At 44.4% G+C, this 22,644-nt stretch overlaps 1 protein-coding gene across 8 annotated transcripts in view; it reads right to left on the bottom strand.

Annotated features, from left to right (window-relative positions):
- Nucleotides 1–22,644, bottom strand: part of PKNOX2 (PBX/knotted 1 homeobox 2) — a 311,562-nt gene that overhangs the window by 64,231 nt on the left and 224,687 nt on the right. For 6 of the 8 annotated variants that reach the window (XM_075839218.1, XM_075839224.1, XM_075839221.1 and 3 more), the window contains one exon: nucleotides 69–181. The exons of the other annotated variants lie outside the window; for them this stretch is intronic. In XM_075839218.1, coding sequence (XP_075695333.1) covers nucleotides 69–158 — 90 coding nt within the window. In that variant the 5' untranslated portion in view covers nucleotides 159–181. The remainder of the gene's footprint in view (nucleotides 1–68; nucleotides 182–22,644) is intronic. 8 annotated transcript variants of the gene reach the window in all.

Below are 22,644 nucleotides of genomic sequence, written 5' to 3'. Positions count from 1 at the left end.
CGAATACAATCCTAGACCAGCGCTGCTGTTGCTTTTCTAATCCGCACACCCTGTTTGTCTGCACTCACCTGTGGGCTCTCTTGGTAAGGGGGTGGCGGCGGCACACTCTGGGTGGCCATCATTGACAGAGCTGGTGCTGGGGACACATGTTGCATCATGGGATTGATTCACATCTAGGGCCCTGTTGAAGGGGATAAAAGTTAATCTTGATTAAAAGAAATATGTTCTAAATAAAAAAATATATGTATTTCTAGTCACAAATAAAAATAACTGATCAAAAGTTTGTAAAACTGATTAGGGCCTGTTCACATCACCGTTGGCTTTCCGTTCCGGGGTTCCGTCTGAGGTTTCCGTCGGGTGAACCCCGCAACGGAAAGTGAAAGTGAAACCACAGCTTCCGTTTCAGTCACCATTGATATCAATGGTGACGGAAACATCGCTAATGGTTTCCGTTCGTCAACATTCCGGCAGGTTTCTGACGGAATCAATAGCGCAGTCGACTCCGCTATTGATTCCGTCGTTAAAACGGAAACCTGCCGGAACGGTGACGAACGGAAACCATTAGCGATGTTTCCGTCACCATTGATATCAATGGTGACTGAAACGGAAGCTGTGGTTTCACTTTCACTTTCCATTGCGGGGTTCACCCGACGGAAACCTCAGACGGAACCCCGGAACGGAAAGCCAACGGTGATGTGAACAGGCCCCTTAGATGTACTTTTGATATTCAGAATAGCATTGAGAATACCAGAGATTTTGGAAAAGTCGCTGATGATGCATCATGTGAACCCAGAGCCAGAGATTAGGGGGTGACAGATAATTCCTAGGTATTGTGACGGATCTAGTGTACGCAGCTCATACCCCCACAACTAGTCTTAGGTATTGCAACGGGAAACTTTCCTCAGCTACCTCTTCACCCTCCATTACTAACAGCACAGAACATATTATATATAAAATCATTTGGTGCATTTAAAATAAAATACATTGACATTTTGTACATTTATCATATAATACATTTTTTTTTTTAGCACACAACCGCATATTTCATCCGTAATTACGGACCCATTAATTTCTATGGGCTAATGACTCATTTCCATATTATTACAGATGGGTGCCCGTGCCGTAGGAATGATAGAACATGTCAATTTTTTGTCCGTAATTACGGCACAGACTCCCCATAGAAGGCGCTTCCGTAATTACGGATGTACATCTGTAATAACGGAAGCGTTGCTATGCGATGCCAGGGGATTACACAATATTCCTCCCTCTTTTTTTGCGGATCCGTAAATACGGATGCACTATAGACCATATTAACACACTCTGTTCCGTATATGCAGTTGATTTACGGAGGACTATAAATGACTACGGATCCGTATTTACGGTTGGATGGAATCCACGGTCGTGTGCATGGGGCCTCATATTCCCCAGCGTCGTACACAGATTGTCGCCTCTCACATCCTATCAGGCACTTATGGATGAGGTCAACAAAACGGAATAAATCATATACACCGTGTCAAGTCCTGCATGAAGTGTCGTGTAATACGTATCCGGACATCCGCCATATATAAATTAAATGCATGTCCAGTGTAGTAATGAAAATGCCAAAAAAAGATCAAGCATCTCTGGGATTCTGCACAGTAAATGCTCCAAAGGATGAACCTGCAAGTTTAGGAGCCCAAGAAATGTGACTTTCATAGAGATCAATAGAAAAAAACGACAACGGTTATATCTGCAGGCACATCGGCCGCCGGGCTCCTGGGGTAGGGTATGTGGACATCTAACCCTAGACTGATGAAACCACATAGAAATGGGAGATTTCTTTTGGCAGCATAGGATTGTGGAGCCGGCCGTGGTCTTATGCAACAATCTGCTATATACTGGAAGGCTGGTCGGCCATACAAGCAGAAGTGAGTGGACTGTAGTATTCGAGGTCTGGCCGCATATTCACAGTCATCTACAACTATAGGTAGGAAACACGGGTTTATTTCACACCTATCAGACGTGCAGAACAAGTTACCATTAGGAGACATCTTTTAGGGTGTTTAGCCAAGCGGAAGCCAGATGAAAGGAGAACAGGCCGGGATACTCTGGATGTTACAATATCGATACTTCTGATATTATTTGTTATTTTCTACATGTAAAATCCATCTATACAATATATCCAACAAATCTGTAAATAAATAGATAAAAGGAGTTTTTTGCCACGTTTTTAACGTGGAAACCACGCCGGAAAACGTGAAAAAAAAACATCCGAAAACGCCTCCCATAGATTTCAATGGGAGGCGGAGGAGTTTTTTTTTCCCCAAGAGCGGTAAAAACCGCTTGCAGCAAAAAGAAGTGACTTGCCCTATCTTCGTGCGTTTACGTCTCTGACCTCCCATTGACATCAATAAGAAGCAGAAGAGTTTGCCCTCGGCCAAAAAACGCAGCGAAAACGGCGTGCAGGCAGTTCCAGACAGAATTTTGAGGCACATTTTTCTGCCTGCAAAAAAACTCTGTGTGAACAGGACCAAACATATCATGGGATAATGAGGTTTCTACTCGGATCCAGAACGTGGTGTAAAGGTCCTCGATAGCACTCGCTGCTAAAAGGCTTTTTCTTAATATTTACGTGCGCTATGAAAGGCAACAGGAAAAATAATGAGCTCATTATATAGCAGATAATTAGTGTAGGTTGACATTAAACCCATTAGACCAATTAACATCTTGTTACGGGTGCGAATGTTTACCAGGGCAGTAACAGGTTACTGGTGATGAACAGGAGACGTGTAGCTGAGAGAGGGTGTAATGCAGAAAGTGTCCTCCAGAGCGGATACTGGGTGTAATTCGGAGCGCTGGGGGCCACAGCGAAGGACCAGCAAACATGGGGCCAAGGCGAACACACTGAGCTCTGTTCACATAGGAGCCTCGGCCTCCTCCGCTCTCACTTTGCAAAGAGTTAAGGAAATGGCAGATTTGGAAAATTACACATGAAGTAAACAAAACACAGCTGCGCGAAAATAGTCTACACAAATATCAGGCGGGGAAGGTCCCGGGTAACGGAAAAGGCTTAATCGTACTTAAAACAAATAAATGTCACTCTGACGACCCATCTCGTGTAGCGCGTGTAGACATGTGGAGCGCAACGTCTGCACATGTTCCTGTAGGTATTGCTGCCTTGACTCATTTAGAATCAGCCGGTGGCTGAATGCATGCTGGGAGTTGTAGTCTCACCACAGCTGGAAAGCCACAGGCTGCAGAAAACGGCATTTAGGTAAAATTTCTCTAGGACCAACTACATAAAAAGCAGCATCATTTTATAAATGCTTTGTTTTACTTCTCTTAGTTACATGATGTTTTATTCTTCGTTCACACAGAAAGCTGAAGTCAAAAGATTCCTGATACCGGAGAGCAGTGCATTGTGGGAGCTCAGGTGAGTTACACAGTGAGAACGAAACGGTTAGGTCACGTGACCGTCAGTAGGGTGGAGATAAATCGTTGTCTGTTTCCAAGAGCGACCGTCAGAATATTGAACAGATTTTGACAGCCGATATAGGTATGAAAAATAAAAATGAACTCGAAATCTGTACAAAAAACGATCAAAGTGGTAATAAAGTTACTCAACTTTTTATGTAGATTCAAACTGTGAAATTTTATCAAAACCAGAAATCTCCAATGTATAGTCCTAAAATATGGGGAAAGAACACTAACCCACTTTCACATAAAGACACAAGAGAAGTTCATTATATTATACCCTATGTCACACATAAAAGGTCAATCAGCCCCCAGAAAGCTATTTAAATATATCGTCTAACCTGACAGAGAAAACAGTGACTGAAAACAGAAGAGAAGATCTGTATAATTTAAGAGAATAGGTAAAAAATTAAGGAACAAAGGGGATCCGGACCCTCCTCATGAGCTCTCATTCTAGATGCAATAGAGTCACCCAGGTCCTCGGAACAGAAATAGGGAGCAGAAAGTTAATAGCAATCATTTCTGTCTCAAGACTCGGAGTACAGGGATTTACCTAGCTGCACTATGTACTAAGCAAGGTCTTCTTCTTGGCTGAAACTCCCAAAGGAAACCACGCTTTGCATATAATGCAGGTTTCCCCTTGCCTCCCAATTGGGTTTTCTGGTGGTTGTTGACTGGTACAATAACTAAATTAGGCAATCTTATAGAGAACAATCCAAATAGCCATGTTATTGTGACAGTTCTTCGTGGTTGTGTGTCGTGGTCTAGTGCTGTTTTGCCCCCAATGTTTACACTGCAGAACAGCTCACTGTGGGCGGGGCCATACCTCATGAAGTCTGACTGACAGCCTTGCTCCGATTCTAAGAGCTCATGCACACAAGTGTACGCCGATCTATACAACTTCACAGTTGCATAGATCGGCAATATGGAATCCATAAAAAGTCTATGGGGCCAATCTGTTGGGCTGCATGCCCCAAACTTCATATAGAGGCATACAGAGGATTGTCAGATTCATACTGGAGATCAGAAACGCAATGTACATTGAGAAGTTCTTTTATATTTATAATGCACTCTTCGGGCATGTTCAGTTCGACACGCTAGAGAACTATATACTGTGTGAGGATCCAAATAGTAAAATGTCCATAGAAACCGAAAACCAGGGGTCTTGGTCTATATCTTAAGAGAAGTCACTGCGTAAGCAGTCGCCGTCCACTGAAGTTAATGGAGGATATTGAAACCAGGGTCGACCCTAGGATAGATGGCGCCCTGTGCGACCGCACTGGTCGAACGTATCTAAGGCCGGCCATGATTGAAACGGCTCTACCGTGGCACTTATTTCAATGGAGAATGACTGCTCCTTGTACACACAATAATAAAGGGTCCATAGATAAAGAAATGACGCATACTGCAGTGAATACTGGAGCCACTTAAGGACAGTTTATATAGAGTTAATAACATGTCTAATCCTTTCCGCCCATCAACATAAACCATACATGTACCCAAAGATGAAGGGGTTAAAAAGAGAAAAAAATAAAAAATAAGAAAGCCGGTGCGCGCTCCACAGGCGACTTGTGTGCAATCAACGGAGATTGTTTTGCAACATGTCGGTGGCAGTCACCAAGCAGGGATAATGGCATGTGTTTGTTTTACTGGAGGCGCAACACGGAGGCAAAGCCGGGCGACCGGCGCTTCCCACAAATCCAGAGCTGAAATAATCAAACAGTAATTGCAGATGAAGACACAGCCCGGCTGGAGCAAGTGATTTCTAATCAAGAAAGAAAAGAAATATTGGTTCAGGGATTACCATAAATTTCAGGCCAGGGTATTTATTACTCTCATGTGGCTCAGGTGGAGGAAAACGGCAGAATATTCATTTATTGTAGACAAGGAGAGACGCTGAGAAGCTGCGATATTAATCCCCGGGACTCCACGGAAATCCAAAGGTTTTATATATTATATATAGAATGTATGATTATAGCATGGGGAGAAAGAAAAGGCCGACGCGATCAACGCAGAACCGCGCCGCCGGCATAAAGTTTACCATAGAAAATGACACAAATGTCAATGGACGTTCCCGTACAGTCCCTGGAAGTCGGATGTGGGGTAATGCAGGTTGGAGGTTTCATCCCATTGTTTCCGTTAGAGATAAGGGGCACGAACAGTGTGGCCGCCACTCATCTCACCCACACTGTATGTGTTTGTTAAAGGGGGAATTTAAAGGAAAAAAATGCAGGTCACATTCTTGAATATAACCCGGGTGACATACTGTATATGATATATAGGACGTTTACTTCATCTCTGGGGCTCAGTATGGAATGAAACTGGTGCACACCGGAGTATAGACTGCATGAAAAAAGAAAGCAGCAGCTTAATGGGCCGAGTATGTGGAGATCTGTGATGGTGACGTTACATTGAATACAGTTGTGTGACAAGAAACGACGCTGTAATGCACCCAGTAATACAACGAGATGTCAACAGTACATGATCAGGAGGACCCCAGAATCCTGGTCACTTAAAGGGGTTTTCCCATCTTTGACATTTATGGCATATTCACAGGATATGTCATAAATGTCAGATAGATACGGGTCCCACCTCTGGGACCCACACCTATCTCTAGAACGGGGCCCCCCTTAAACCCCGTTTTAGCTTACTCGGCTCCGCGGTCTCCCGCCGCATCCTGGTTAGGTGATCGGGAGTTACGGAAACAGCAGAGTGTGATCTCTACAGAACAGGAAGGATCATTCTATTGTGAGGCTCAGTAGCTGGAATGAAAACGGCAATATTTTAGGATTATTTTTTAACATAGATAACATCAAAGAAAAATAAAAAACAAACCACCCAAAAATATTTAAAAAATATGTTTAAGGCCCCATGCACACGACCGTGTTTTTGCGTCCGCAATTCCCCCGCAAATCCACGGGAGAATTGCGGACCCATTCATTTCTATGGGCCCATACACACTATCCGTGTTTTCACGGGTCTCCGCATGTCCGCACATCCGTGCCGCAGAAACTCCGGACATGTCCTATTATGGGCCGCAAATGCGGTGCGGACATGCCAATAGAAGTCAATGGGCCCGTGGAAATTGCGGATACACCTCCGTGTGTCATCCGCAGTTTTGCGGATTTGCGGAAGTGTTGCTAGGCGACGACCGGGAATGAGTTCTGTCGTCATCATGTTTTACCTAGGCTTTTTTTTTTTCATCCGCATTTTGCGGATTACATACGGATGAACTGCGGAGGACATACGGATGAACTGCGGATGACATTTCACGGAACACGGTCCTGGAATTTGCGGACCAGAAAAACACTACGGTCGTGTGCATGAGGCCTTACATGAAAATGGTATTCAAAAACGAGGTATTTTTCTGATAACACATTTTCTTTAAAGAAAAACTTTCATCAAACTTTGGACATTTCATAGAGACCTATCAAAAGTTTGGATTGGCGTGGGTCAGGGTGCTGAGATCCCCACCGTCGCTGAAATAAAGGTGCAGAAGCGATTAGCTGCGCGATTTGCACCTTTAGCTGTGATCAGCGCTCCCCGTCAGGCTGGCGACTGGTTACGTAGACCTTCTATGACAGCCTGACCGGGAGCGCTGATCACAGTCGCTCAGCTGATCGCTTCTGCACCTTTATTACAGCAACGGTGGAAGTTCAGGCACCAGGACCCTCACTGATCCAATCTTTTGATGCGTCTCTATGACATATCAAAAGTTTGATGAATGTGTCGTTACTTTTTAACAGTCCGACATGTGTTCCCAATATAATAATTGTATCCGCCTGAACAGAGCTGTGATTTTTCAATGAGATGTAACTTATTTCTTTATAAGGGTAAAGCCACACAGAGCGGCCGTGACACGGTCGCAACACAGCCAACAACCGCGCCGGCACCATGTTTGGCGCGGCTGTTAAACACCCTTTTAATAGACACGCGTTAATGCCGGTAAAACGTCCCTTTATCTGCAAAATCATGTGGCCATTAATTAATACACCCTTTATGGCCGCACGATTTTGCAGGTAAAGGGCCATTTTATCCGCAATAACACGCGGCCATTAACAGGGGGTTTGACAGTCGCGCCGAACATGGTGCCGGCGTGGTTGGTGAGCGCGTCATGGCCGCTTCGTGTGGCCTTATGCGAAGACTGATTGCTATCGGGGAATGGGAGGCCAATCACTGCCATACTGACCACCTCAACAAATGAAACATTTCAGATTACTTTCAGTTATAACGGCAGTGATAATCGTCACCGGTGATTATGACTAACGCCTGATCACACGGAAATTCATATTGAGAAAAATCCCAGATTGACTTCTGAGGTTCTTTCCGGCTTTTACATTGCGATAAATTTCAAATAAGTTTAAAAAGTGAAAATCCATATCCATTAAAGCACTTCTTTTTCGGATTCTCTCACGCAACAACGGCCCTTAGACGAACTTGATTCAACCTTTGTAATATCATATATTATACGATCAAAACTGTAACCGCAGCAGAGGCTAAAGTTTATGTTTTTTGATACATTTGTTTGAATGTAATGTTTCACCTTCGCCTCTCTTCCCTTCCTTTCTGTGCCCCCTCGCCTCATCCATCCCCATCCTAACAATTACTGACTGTGAAAACCAAAATAAGAATTTACAAGAAGAAAAAAAAAAAGTGAAAATCCCTCTTATGTCACGTTCCGATCGTTACCCCCTTAAGTCATTCTCCTTGTCCTGACCGGGTTTCCCCTACAGGTGGCAGTCTCTCTCTGTGAAATATCAACACTTACGTTTGTCAGGTAACCTGTCCAAAATATTTATTTGTAATTCTTTCCACCCTTCTTATAACTGTGGGGCAATTTTTGCAAACATTACAACCGGAACCAGCGCCATATTGGTTGTCAGTTTTGCACTAGCTCCTCAGAAACAGATGTTCATTTTGGATTGATTCTTTAAGTGGGACACTTCGGATGTATTCACACAACGTGCCGATATCGCAAGTCATGGCAAAAAACCCGATAGGACTAGAATTAAAGTTAAAGGGGAAATACATTTTCTGCAAATCCATATGAGAAGTCTGACAAAACGGGATGAGAATCTGGCCTTACTTATCCTTGGTTGACTTCTATCATGACCTCTTCTCTATTCACATCCTGAGCTGCATTCAAAAATGAACCTGGAGTCCGCCAGCACTATGCGGACTGATAACTGCTTAGCATAGATATTACCGTTTTGACGCCTTGTTGAAATGACTGACGATATTCTAAAAACGAAAACTGCTAATAAATATGTTCTTCTCTCCTACTCATGTGCGGCTCCATACAAAATGACATGAAATGGGACCAGGGGCCAAACTATAAGGGGTGCAGAGGTAGCAGTTGTGTCAGGGCCCTAGTGACGGCGGGGGCCCAAAGGCCCTTCTGCCACATAAGACCCCAACATTATAAAGGACACTTGGTAGATTAGGGGCTCTGTTACAGATTTTACACTCGGGCCCAGGAGCTACAAGTTACGCCTCTGATTGGGACCACGAATTCTTTGAGGAGAGAATATAAATTTGGAGGCGTTATAAGGCGGCACATACTGCGAATACATAATATGGGATCATAGTTACTCCATGTATCACGTACAGCTATTCCGTGTGCCTTGGTGCTTACCTGCAGACTAAGGCCTCATGCACGCAGCCGTAGCCGTGTGCGCGGCCTGTGATTATGGGCACGGACGGAGTGTCATCCGCGGGCCGTCCATAATCAAAAGATGTGCATTCATTTCAATGGTGCCGGACCTCAATTACGGACCATAAAATGACTTGTCCGGAGTTTTTGCGGGCCACAATTGCGGCCCCCACACGGTCCGTGTAAGCCACTGTTGTGTGTATGGGCTCATAGAAATGAATGGGTCCGCAATTCATCCACTTTTTTGGATGAATTGCTGACGCAAATACACGTTCAGGTGCATAAGGCCTATGGCTGGGTTTACATCACCTTTTAGCATCCCGTAAAAATAACTTTTTTTTAGCAAGAAAAAAAAAAACTGATGTCAAATCGTATGCTTTATCCTGTAGTGTCCTGTTCCAACAGACAGAAAAACGGATCCATTAGGATCCAGTTGTTCAATAGGACAGAAAATAAGGCCGTTCACATCTGTGATGGAGGCTCCATTAGGGGCCTCTGTAGGAGATCCGGCTGAGATTGTGCAAGCAATAGCGCAGAATGCTGCCCTATTATTTCATGTAAAGCCACGGACACCCCGACGGAACCCATTAAAGTGGTTGTCCACCCGGACCCGCATTGTTAAGCCGCTCCGGCTGTCTCCGGGAACCAGATGTCATGGCCCATTATGTGATATACGGAGCCGGAAGCAGTTGGCTCCATACATAGCATAACGGCCGTGCTGCCGAACTGCTATTCACTTGAAGTACTGGAGCTCGGCCACTATTCAGTTCCCGGAGCCAACTGCCTTCGGCATGTACATTAGGCGCTCGGAGGCAGCCGGAACGGCATAACTGTGCGTGGTCCGGGTGTCGGACCCCCACAAATCATGTACTAATGACCTATCCGGTGGTTAGGTCATCAGTTGTCCAGTAGTGGACAACCCCCTTTAAGTCAATGGGTTCCGTAAGCCACCGGTGGTGTCCGTGGTGCAACGGAACCGGCATTTCTGGTTTTCCCTTGTTTTGCTTCTCTGACAGAGCAGAACAACGGAAAGCTCCAAAGCAGGTGTGAACACAGTCTAAGACAGTCTCTGTTTTGTTCTGTTGAAAAAAAAAACGGATCCTGACTGAAACCTGTAAAACGAAGAGAAACGGACCCTTTAAACTATGACGGAAGCCTCTTTGAAAACCCATAGATCTGTTAACGGATTTGTTTGAAAAGGAAAAAAAAAATTCACAAGCGATCGTTTCAACAGGACGCTCAGACGTGATGGGAGAGGGCCCTAATACACCAGCGCAGAAGATGCCGGGGACGAGGGAGTCCGAGAGATTCTGCTTTATTGCTGAAGTGCGGTAGAAGTGAGGTGGTAAACAGAGTAGCACTAATTGATTATTTATAAGCTCATTAGCAAGTTGTATTTATAGAGCAGGCTTCTCTTTTATACTCTAGTAAATCGGAACACACAAATCCTGAGAATGAAGCGGCTTCTTATACGGACGCTTTTCAGCAATATTTAAGTGGTTAATAATTTGGCTTTTGAGACCCTGTCGCTGTTTAAAAAAAACCTCTCATTCAGCCCCATTAAGACATAATTCTAATTGGTAAGATTGGAGGAGATGAAGTGATCACGAGAACATCCCAAATCACTCCAAGTCAATGGAATAGCGGACATTTTACTTTATTAAAATTTCACAAAAAAACAGTTTCAGCGCTACGGACGCCCCTTCATCAGGCTCAAAAGAGACCGTGATTAGATCTGGTGGGATTTTTTGTTGTTGTAAACAATTGGTAAGATTTGGAAAGACTTCAACTATCATCGGAATCAGGGGTCTCCAACTTGTGACTCTCCAGTTGTTGCAAAACTACAACTCCCAGCATGCCCTGGATACAGCCACAAACATTTGGAAGAAAAGGAAGACCTATGGGGCAGATGAAAGGGAGTATGACTGCTGGACCAGACTACGCAGGGTTTGTAGTCTGTAACCATGGAGACACAGTTCTGCGCAGGAGCTGTAGACCCGAAACGATGGATTTTAAATCAAGACTAATTGCAAAGTTTCTTCAATTTTGGGCTCCCCTTCCATGTGCTGGTTCATGCCACAACACCCTATCATCCCGGGACAGGGGCAGATTGGGGGCATGATCCTATGGCCATGACTCCATTTTCTTCACACAGCCCATCAGACGGGGATAGGATTATCCTGAGCTTGGCCCCTGTCTTCAAATGGGCCCCAGAGCAACTACATGTACTGCCCCATGTTGCTTGTGTTTTTTTTGTTTTAAGAAAACCATTTAAAGAATAAAAATGCAAATAAATTCTTCCCGCGGCGTACATACCGTGATTCACACACATCAGAATGGAATTTTTGTTCCTCTCGAGAATTTAAAAGAACAATTTATTGGAATGAAGAGATTTGCTTTTGCAAATGTTACTTTTGACTGATGATTTAGAAGGATCGCACTATGTATGTGGCGGCAAAGCCAATACCAATGTCCTGGATTCATCGTTGGAGGGGGAGGGGCAGATCGTGACAGGTATTTTATCGTCATCATTTAATGCTGGTCACACCTGTAATATTGATGTCACTCGGTGACTATTAATAGCAGATACAGGATGAATATAGATAACCGCGCGCACTCCTCAGGAGGAGGACGCCATCACATGGGCGTATCCTGGGCAGTATTTGTAGTCTAATCTTTCCATTATACTTTTTCTTATTTATTCTCCACTCCTGGTTTCGGCTCATATAAAAGTGGCCTAAGTGGTATTTTCCCTTTTATTTAAACTCAAACTGCATGAAAGCTGCTAAAATCTGTTCATGTCCAATCTGCAGAAAAATGCAGCCCAACGTAGAAGGATCATTACCAATACACTGTGTTCATATGATGTGTAACGTGTAGCAGAATACTACAGCATGCACGCCACCTCTGCTGCCACCCTGCCCACTGATCCGCTGACCCCTAGCCAATGCCTACCTCCCTCAGGACAATGTCAGGGTTTGCCTATGGCTGCTTCCAGATAGGACATGTACTTCTGCCTTCGTTCTTGCAGAATGCTGCCACTCATCTACAACTCTTTTAGGCTGGATTCACACTGTGTGTTTTTGATGCCTTTTTATCATGCATTTTTGTTTGCTTTGGTAGATAAGCTTACATGTCTCTCAATGGGAGTTCAATAATCAACACAAAAAAAAACCCACAACAAAAACGAGGTGTGAAGCGCAATTTTTCTGGACATTGTCAAAAAGTGGAGATACAGTTTATAGGATGTTATTGTTTCGAAACAGGGCAGCTAAATGGTTAAGTAATTAGCAAGGATAACCCTCTCATCAGAGATTTGGGAGCCCCAGCTGCTATCAGCTCATTTTTTAATCCCCTTTGCATTCCTAACTTCCTCACCCACCCCATGCTTTCTCGGAGACAGCTGCAGTCAGCTGCCTGTATTTCTAAATCCCCTCACCACAGTCGCAGCTACAACATCCAGCACGGAACTCCTTTGTCCAAGAGTCCAACCCTCCCCAGTCTACGTTCCAGCATTTAGTGTAGAGCCCTTTAATCCATGAGACATTGTACTACATTAGCTAAAACTTTAGAACTGTTCTCCTGAAGTCATGACACCTGAACCCTCCTCAGGCTTGACTACCTCTACTGAGCTCCATGTGTCCTTTATCCGCATGAGCTTCAGACCATTACTGAGGTCCTCAAATCCATATGTCGTTGAGCATGTCCATCCTCTCTGCTACAACAAGTATTGAGCTCACAATATTTGTGTGTATGTCAATTTAATAAAGTTTATTATTTTATTCTTTGTTCATTGAAACACATGCTATTCCACCCCCCCCCTTCTCCCCATCCAATATTGACCTCCCCAAATTCACGAGTCATTGACCTCGTACAATATCCAGCACTGGAAAACCCAAACCATGAGTGATCGAGCCTGTCCTACATCCAGTACCGATCTTTACAACCCATGAGTGATCGGGCCTGTCCTACATACAGTACTGATCTTCACAACCCATGAGTGATTGAGCCTGTCCTACATCCAGTACGGATCTTCACAACCCATGAGTAATCGAGCCTGTCCTACATCCAGTACTGATCTTCACAATCCAAGAGTGATCGAGCCTGTCCTACATCCAGTACTGATCTTCACAATCCATGAGTGATCAAGGCTGTCCTACATCCAGTACTGATCTTCACAATCCATGAGTGATCAAGGCTGTCCTACACCCAGTTCTGATCTTCACAACCCATGAGTGATCGAGCCTGTCCTACATCCAGTACTGATCTTCACAACCCATGAGTGATCGAGCCTGTCCTACACCCAGTACTGATCTTCACAATCCTAGAGTCCATCCTCTGCTACAACTTCCAGTACTGAGCTCCCAACCTATGCACTTATGACTTTTCTGCCTCAACTACAACATTCATTTTATTATACCCATTAGCTATTGACCCTTGCCAAACTCTCGAAATATACAAGTCCATGACCTTCTCCATCCTTCTCGAGTCCTTGAACAATTCCATCCTCATTTACTGTAAAACCCACAGTATAGTGCTCCCTAAAACAGTGTCCTGCCATACCATCTTTGTACCAGCTACATGACCTCATTTGCTTTATTCTCAAAAGTGTTTTGTTTGATGAAATATACTCCACTTCTGATTTACAATTATTTCCTGCTACGGTCAGCACAGTGGCTCAGCCTTGCAGCGCTGGGGTCCTGGGTTCAAATCCAACCAATGAAGACATCTGCTCAGAGTTTGTATGTTCTCCACGTGTTTGCGTGAGTTTCCTCTGGGTACTCTGGTATCCTCCCATACAGTTAGGGGATTAACTTCTGTACAGCTGTAAAGGATCTGCCAGGCACAACTTCTGTGGATACTCCCATAGGTAATCAGTCTGCACCTGAGTCTATGTCTCTGAGACTGACTCCACCTTCCACCACTCAGGATGGCAGGCTTAGGAGTGGGAGAGCCTATCGCAGCCTGGCCAGATGGAGCTAGCTCCCGCCCTCTGTCTATTTATACCTGCCTTTCCTGTTCCTCCTTTGCTTGTGATTCTTCTCGTGTGGTTTCCTGGCCCAGCTACAGCTTCTATCTATTTGATCCTGCTCCATACTGACCCGGGCTTACTGACTACTCCCCTGCTCTGCGTTTGGTACCTCGTGCACTCCTGGTTTGACTCGGCTCGTTCACCACTCTTGTTGCTCACGGTGTTGCCGTGGGCAACTGCCCCTTTCCCTTTGCTTTGTGTTCCCTTGTCTGTTTGTCTCGTGCACTTACTGAGCGTAGGGACCGCCGCCCGGTTGTACCCCGTCGCCTAGGGCGGGTTGTTGCAGGTAGGCGGGGACAGAGTGGCGGGTAGATTAGGGCTCACTTGTCCGTTTCCCTACCCCCGTCATTACAACAGCGCTGCGGAATATGTTGGCGCTATAAAATTAACATAAATACTGCTAATATTAAGGGGTTATTTTACTTCTGACAACCTGCTGAACATCCCACCTGTTCTTGGCTTTGCGTTCTTTACAAGGTATTGTCCAAGATTTAAACTCCTTTAACTCCATCTGCCTTGAGCTTTACCTGGTTACCGACATGACTGATTATCTCCTGTCCTCACTACTACTACACATGATCACGACTTTTACCTCGCTCTGGCCATCTGCCCGATGATCATTAATAAATAGCTTCAACCTGGGCACTACACAAGGAAGTATGGGAACCAAGTATGAAAGAGAGGGTGTTGGCGTAGTGTCAGTGCCCGGACCCCATAACCAGGTTATTGATGAATGCTCAGGTCACGTGCAGGAGTGATAATAGAAGTATTAGGGCTTGTTCACATGACGTGTATTAGACGAGTTTTACATGCCCAAAAAAACGCGTCAAAAACGCATGCTCTAGGCTTCCCATTGACATCAATGGGAAAGTGCATTGTAGTGCATATGGAGACGTTTAAAAAGCGTGTCGTGTAAAAGAAGAAACGTCAGGTCAAGTCTTTGGTGCCGAAAATGTGCCTAATTCCCATAGTCAATGGAAGTCCTAAAGCCCTGTTCACACAGTTTTTTGCAGGCAGAAAAATCTGCCTCAAAATTACTTCAGGAATTTTGAGGCAGACTTTGACCTGCCTGCATTCTCTTTACTGCGTTTTTCAGCTGCAGCCATTGAGTGGCGCGGGCAAAAAACTCAGTGAAAACCGCTTTCTCTGCCTTCCATTGATGTCAATAGGAAGTCAGAGACGTTACCGCGGCAAGAAAGAGCATCCCGCTTCTTTATTTTTACCGTGAAAAAAAACGCCTCCGCCTTCCATTGAAATTAATGAGAGGCATTTTTGGCCGTTTTTTGCATGGTCTCCGGCGCAGTTTCTGGGTCAAAAACAGCGCCAAAAAACAATGTGAACAGGGCCTAATTACTAGCCAAAAAAAGGTGCTGAAAACGCCTGTATTTTAAACAGCGCTTTTTACCCGTTTCAACACAGTTTTTTTTTAGCGCCGTGTGAACAAGGCCTTAGAATTGCACTGTACGGAGAACGCCATGTACAGTAACTTAAAGTCTGGGTCATTATCTTTACAGGATCATTTCACCCCAACCCAATAACATAATTTCATAGCTGAGCAAAGAAAAAAAAAATAAAGCGCTTAACTGGCGGAGATCAATTAGCTTTACATGCTATGAGAATTGTGATTAGTGACAAAGCTGCGTTATTTATGAGTCTGCGGTCTGCTCGGGACGGATGAGACAAGCCCTGTAGAATTTACTCTTGAGGAAATGATGGAGCAAATTCCCTCAGCTAATCCCCTTGTACAGCATGATAGATTTCCAGCAAGACACACAAATCCCTTTTATAACCCATGGCAAAATACAATTTTAGCACAGGGACATTTTCCGAGGTTTAGGGGAGATGAAAGGAAGATGAGGACACTCCAGGTCTCTGCTATTAAATTGTGAATTTCATCCGTATATACCGAGAATGCACAGACGATGACACAAAAGCTACAAAACACACAAGTTTCACGGAATAAACTTTCATGAACAAATACATTACTAATGTACGCAAATAAAAATGTAGATGACCTAGGGGCAGGTGCGTATATGGAAAAGAGGGGCCACTGGTACAGATCAAACAGGGCCCCCATTATGGTGCCGGACTAAAGGCCCACCCAGGAACGAAGGGCCTGGTGTTTGTTTCCCCCTATACCCAGGTGAGTCCGGGACTGGTTCTCAACATCCAATAGAAAAGAGAATAAGATTAAACATGGCTGGGCCCCCAGAGCAGCCGCATTATCAGACTCTATGGTACGTACGCCCTACTCTAAGAGCTTCCGCTACAATAACAATAATAATAATTTTTGAAGTTTTCAAAGCATAGACAACTACATCTACATATCTAGACCGCTACATCTACATATCTAGACCGCTACATCTACATGCCTAGACCGCTACATCTACATGCCTAGACCGCTACATCTACATGCCTAGACGGCTACATCTACATGCCTAGACGGCTACATCTACATGCCTAGACGGCTACATCTACATGCCTAGACGGCTACATCTACATGCCTAGACGGCTACATCTACATGCCTAGACGGCTACATCTACATGCCTAGACGGCTACATCTACATACATAGACCGCTACATCTACATGCCTAGACCGCTACATCTACATGCCTAGACCGCTACATCTACATGCCTAGACCGCTACATCTACATGCCTAGACCGCTACATCTACATGCCTAGACCGCTACATCTACATGCCTAGACGGCTACATCTACATACATAGACCGCTACATCTACATGCCTAGACCGCTACATCTACATGCCTAGACGGCTACATCTACATGCCTAGACGGCTACATCTACATGCCTAGACGGCTACATCTACATGCCTAGACGGCTACATCTACATGCCTAGACGGCTACATCTACATGCCTAGACGGCTACATCTACATGCCTAGACGGCTACATCTACATGCCTAGACGGCTACATCTACATGCCTAGACGGCTACATCTACATGCCTAGACGGCTACATCTACATGCCTAGACGGCTACATCTACATGCCTAGACGGCTACATCTACATGCCTAGACGGCTACATCTACATGCCTAGACGGCTACATCTACATGCCTAGACATCTACATGCATAGACCGCTACATCTACATGCCTAGACCGCTACATCTACATGCCTAGACCGCTACATCTACATGCCTAGACCGCTACATCTACATGCCTAGACCGCTACATCTACATGCCTAGACCGCTACATCTACATGCCTAGACCGCTACATCTACATGCCTAGACCGCTACATCTACATGCCTAGACGGCTACATCTACATGCCTAGACGGCTACATCTACATGCCTAGACGGCTACATCTACATGCCTAGACGGCTACATCTACATGCATAGACGGCTACATCTACATGCCTAGACCGCTACATCTACATGCCTAGACGGCTACATCTACATGCCTAGACGGCTACATCTACATGCCTAGACGGCTACATCTACATGCCTAGACGGCTACATCTACATGCCTAGACGGCTACATCTACATGCCTAGACGGCTACATCTACATGCCTAGACGGCTACATCTACATGCCTAGACGGCTACATCTACATGCCTAGACGGCTACATCTACATGCCTAGACGGCTACATCTACATGCCTAGACGGCTACATCTACATGCCTAGACGGCTACATCTACATGCCTAGACGGCTACATCTACATGCCTAGACCGCTACATCTACATGCCTAGACCGCTACATCTACATGCCTAGACCGCTACATCTACATGCCTAGACCGCTACATCTACATGCATAGACCGCTACATCTACATGCCTAGACCGCTACATCTACATGCCTAGACCGCTACATCTACATGCCTAGACCGCTACATCTACATGCCTAGACCGCTACATCTACATGCCTAGACCGCTACATCTACATGCCTAGACCGCTACATCTACATGCCTAGACCGCTACATCTACATGCCTAGACCGCTACATCTACATGCCTAGACGGCTACATCTACATACATAGACGGCTACATCTACATGCCTAGACCGCTACATCTACATGCCTAGACCGCTACATCTACATGCCTAGACGGCTACATCTACATGCCTAGACGGCTACATCTACATGCCTAGACGGCTACATCTACATGCCTAGACGGCTACATCTACATGCCTAGACGGCTACATCTACATGCCTAGACGGCTACATCTACATGCCTAGACGGCTACATCTACATGCCTAGACGGCTACATCTACATGCCTAGACGGCTACATCTACATGCCTAGACGGCTACATCTACATGCCTAGACGGCTACATCTACATGCCTAGACGGCTACATCTACATGCCTAGACGGCTACATCTACATGCCTAGACGGCTACATCTACATACATAGACGGCTACATCTACATGCATAGACGGCTACATCTACATGCATAGACGGCTACATCTACATGCATAGACCGCTACATCTACATGCATAGACCGCTTCATCTACATGCATAGACGGCTACATCTACATGCATAGACGGCTACATCTACATGCCTAGACGGCTACATCTACATGCCTAGACCGCTACATCTACATGCCTAGACCGCTACATCTACATGCATAGACCGCTACATCCACATGCCTAGACCGCTACATCCACATGCCTAGACCGCTACATCTACATGCCTAGATGGCTACATCTACATACATAGACGGCTACATCTACATGCATAGACCGCTACATCTACATGCATAGACCGCTACATCTACATGTCTAGACGGCTACATCTACATGCCTAGACCGCTACATCTACATGCCTAGACCGCTACATCTACATGCATAGACCGCTACATCTACATGCCTAGACGGCTACATCTACATGCATAGACCGCTACATCTACATGCCTAGACGGCTACATCTACATGCCTAGACGGCTACATCTACATGCCTAGACGGCTACATCTACATGCCTAGACGGCTACATCTACATGCCTAGACGGCTACATCTACATGCCTAGACGGCTACATCTACATGCCTAGACGGCTACATCTACATGCCTAGACGGCTACATCTACATGCCTAGACGGCTACATCTACATGCCTAGACGGCTACATCTACATACATAGACCGCTACATCTACATACATAGACCGCTACATCTACATACATAGACCGCTACATCTACATACATAGACCGATATATCTACATACATAGACCGCTACATCTACATACATAGACCGATATATCTACATGCATAGACCGCTACATCTACATACATAGACCGCTACATCTACATACATAGACCGCTACATCTACATACATAGACCGCTACATCTACATGCATAGACCGCTACATCTACATGCATAGACCGCTACATCTACATACATAGACCGCTACATCTACATACATAGACCGCTACATCTACATGCATAGACCGCTACATCTACATGCATAGACCGCTACATCTACATGCATAGACCGCTACATCTACATACATAGACCGCTACATCTACAAACATAGACCGCTACATCTACATACATAGACCGCTACATCTACATACATAGACCGCTACATCTACATACATAGACCTCTACATCTACATGCCTAGACCGCTACATCTACATACATAGACCAATATATCTACTTACATAGACCGCTACATCTACATGCCTAGACCGCTACATCTACATGCCTAGACCGCTACATCTACATACATAGACCGCTACATCTACATGCCTAGACCGCTACATCTACATACATAGACCGCTACATCTACATACATAGACCGCTACATCTACATGCCTAGACCGCTACATCTACATACATAGACCGCTACATCTACATACATAGACCGCTACATCTACATACATAGACCGCTACATCTACATACATAGACCGCTACATCTACATACATAGACCGCTACATCTACATACATAGACCGCTACATCTACATACATAGACCGCTACATCTACATACATAGACCGCTACATCTACATGCATAGACCGCTACATCTACATACATAGACCGCTACATCTACATACATAGACCGCTACATCTACATACATAGACCGCTACATCTACATGCATAGACCGCTACATCTACATGCATAGACCGCTACATCTACATACATAGACCGCTACATCTACAAACATAGACCGCTACATCTACATACATAGACCGCTACATCTACATACATAGACCGCTACATCTACATGCCTAGACCGCTACATCTACATACATAGACCAATATATCTACTTACATAGACCGCTACATCTACATGCCTAGACCGCTACATCTACATGCCTAGACCGCTACATCTACATACATAGACCGCTACATCTACATGCCTAGACCGCTACATCTACATACATAGACCGCTACATCTACATACATAGACCGCTACATCTACATGCCTAGACCGCTACATCTACATACATAGACCGATACATCTACATACATAGACCGCTACATCTACATACATAGACCGCTACATCTACATACATAGACCGCTACATCTACATACATAGACCGCTACATCTACATACATAGACCGCTACATCTACATACATAGACCGCTACATCTACATGCCTAGACGGCTACATCTACATACATAGACCGCTACATCTACATACCTAGACCGCTACATCTACATACATAGACCGCTACATCTACATACATAGACCGCTACATCTACATACATAGACCGATACATCTACATACATAGACCGCTACATCTACATACATAGACCGCTACATCTACATACATAGACCGCTACATCTACATACATAGACCGCTACATCTACATACATAGACCGCTACATCTACATACATAGACCGCTACATCTACATACATAGACCGCTACATCTACATACATAGACCGATATATCTACATGTTGGGCAAACAGTGGTTTTGTTCAATTTGTTTTTTAAAGCTGGAAAAAAATATTATTTCGTTGTTTTGTCCAATGAGTGAGAAAAAAAATGTTTTGGTTGTTCTGGAGAAAAAGATTTAGTTGTTCCAAGGGATGAGTCAGAAACAGATCTCATCCAGCACATGAGTAAGAAGAGCGGATCTGGTTGCTTGGGTGGATGAGTGTAGTACATATTAGCCAAAAAGTCTGACAGACATGGTTATCCGCAGACTGACGCATACAGTCGTAATATATTCCCATGAATTGTCCATAAAGATAATCTATCACAGGTATCTATAGTGGAGTCACTGCTGACACTGTAGAATACAAATTAATCCCATCACAGATCAGTATTTCATTGCACTACGTAAAATATACAAAATCTGTATAAAATATAAAAATGAGCTACATTTCATTAATTTGGCATATACTAGATCAGGGATAAATACAGAAATGACAGAATGGGACCCACAGAACTCTGTACTACGCCCTTTATTAAAATGTCCACCATTCTGCGTGTTAGGTCCTAAATAAGACTGATGAATGTCTAGGGGAGCTCAGTTGTCCTGATTTGATCAATTATATAATTATTTCTGCCTGCAGCCACCACTAGGGGGAGCTCACTGCATATGGATGGATACTGCTAGTATTGAACTAAATGGAGGTTTATACATGTGTGCAGTGAGCTCCCCCTAGTGTTGGTTGCAGGTATCCTTTATGAAAATATCACAAGATCAGGCCCTATAGAAGTAGGAATGTCACTATATTACATCAGTGTGATGGAAATGAGCAGGATTTTATAAATATAGAATATTTTTATTGTCTAATCAAAATGCACAAAAAACAAACAAACACTATTTCGTTCAGCACGTACACCACATTCAACCGAATGCTAGATTAAAAGAATTGCATGCGTATTGCATGATAAAACCTGCAAGGTAGTGATATGGAGGCATAAACTACTAGGAAATAATGACGAGGACTGGTGGTGAATAGGGACCTGACTGGTGCTCGGACCCCAGACCTGGCCTGAATGATCAGATACAACAAACTTCATCATCCTGCAGACCGTCCACCGGAGGCTTTAATCATAGTAAGCTCTTGAGACCAGGCCTAGCTACAATGCCCAAGTACAAGTGCCCCTTTACAAAGAAAGTTCACAGCAGCCAAAAGGGGCTACTTCAATTATGAACTGCAGCGAGCCAATCCATTCCTGCCTTGCGGGCATAGTGTTTCAGGAGTAGTCATTATTTTAAATTAATCCTTTACTGCCACAGGCGTCAACCATGTGTTGAGTTTCTCCTAAGAAAGTTTTTTAAACAAGTAAAATCTGATGTTCAATGCAGTTATATAAGAAAATACAGCAAATACGACACGAAATATTCAAAAATAAATACAAAATAATTAAAAATAATTATGGCGATCTCCTATACAGGGCTTGTCATAAGGAAATATCCGTTTGCGGAAGTTACTGTAACAATACAAGGCGCTCATTTATCAATCTGTCATTGTAGATTGGGCTTTGTTCACACCAGGTTTGGGGCTGTATGTTGGCAGACATATCCTCCGTTATATAGTCTATAATGGGCCCAGAGTATGCCAATAGTGCGTCC

This window comes from Rhinoderma darwinii, chromosome 10, assembly GCF_050947455.1.
Source record: "Rhinoderma darwinii isolate aRhiDar2 chromosome 10, aRhiDar2.hap1, whole genome shotgun sequence".
NCBI lineage: Eukaryota > Metazoa > Chordata > Amphibia > Anura > Rhinodermatidae > Rhinoderma > Rhinoderma darwinii.
Note: the sequence above shows the minus strand (reverse complement) of the source record. Positions and strands in the feature narration are given on the sequence as shown.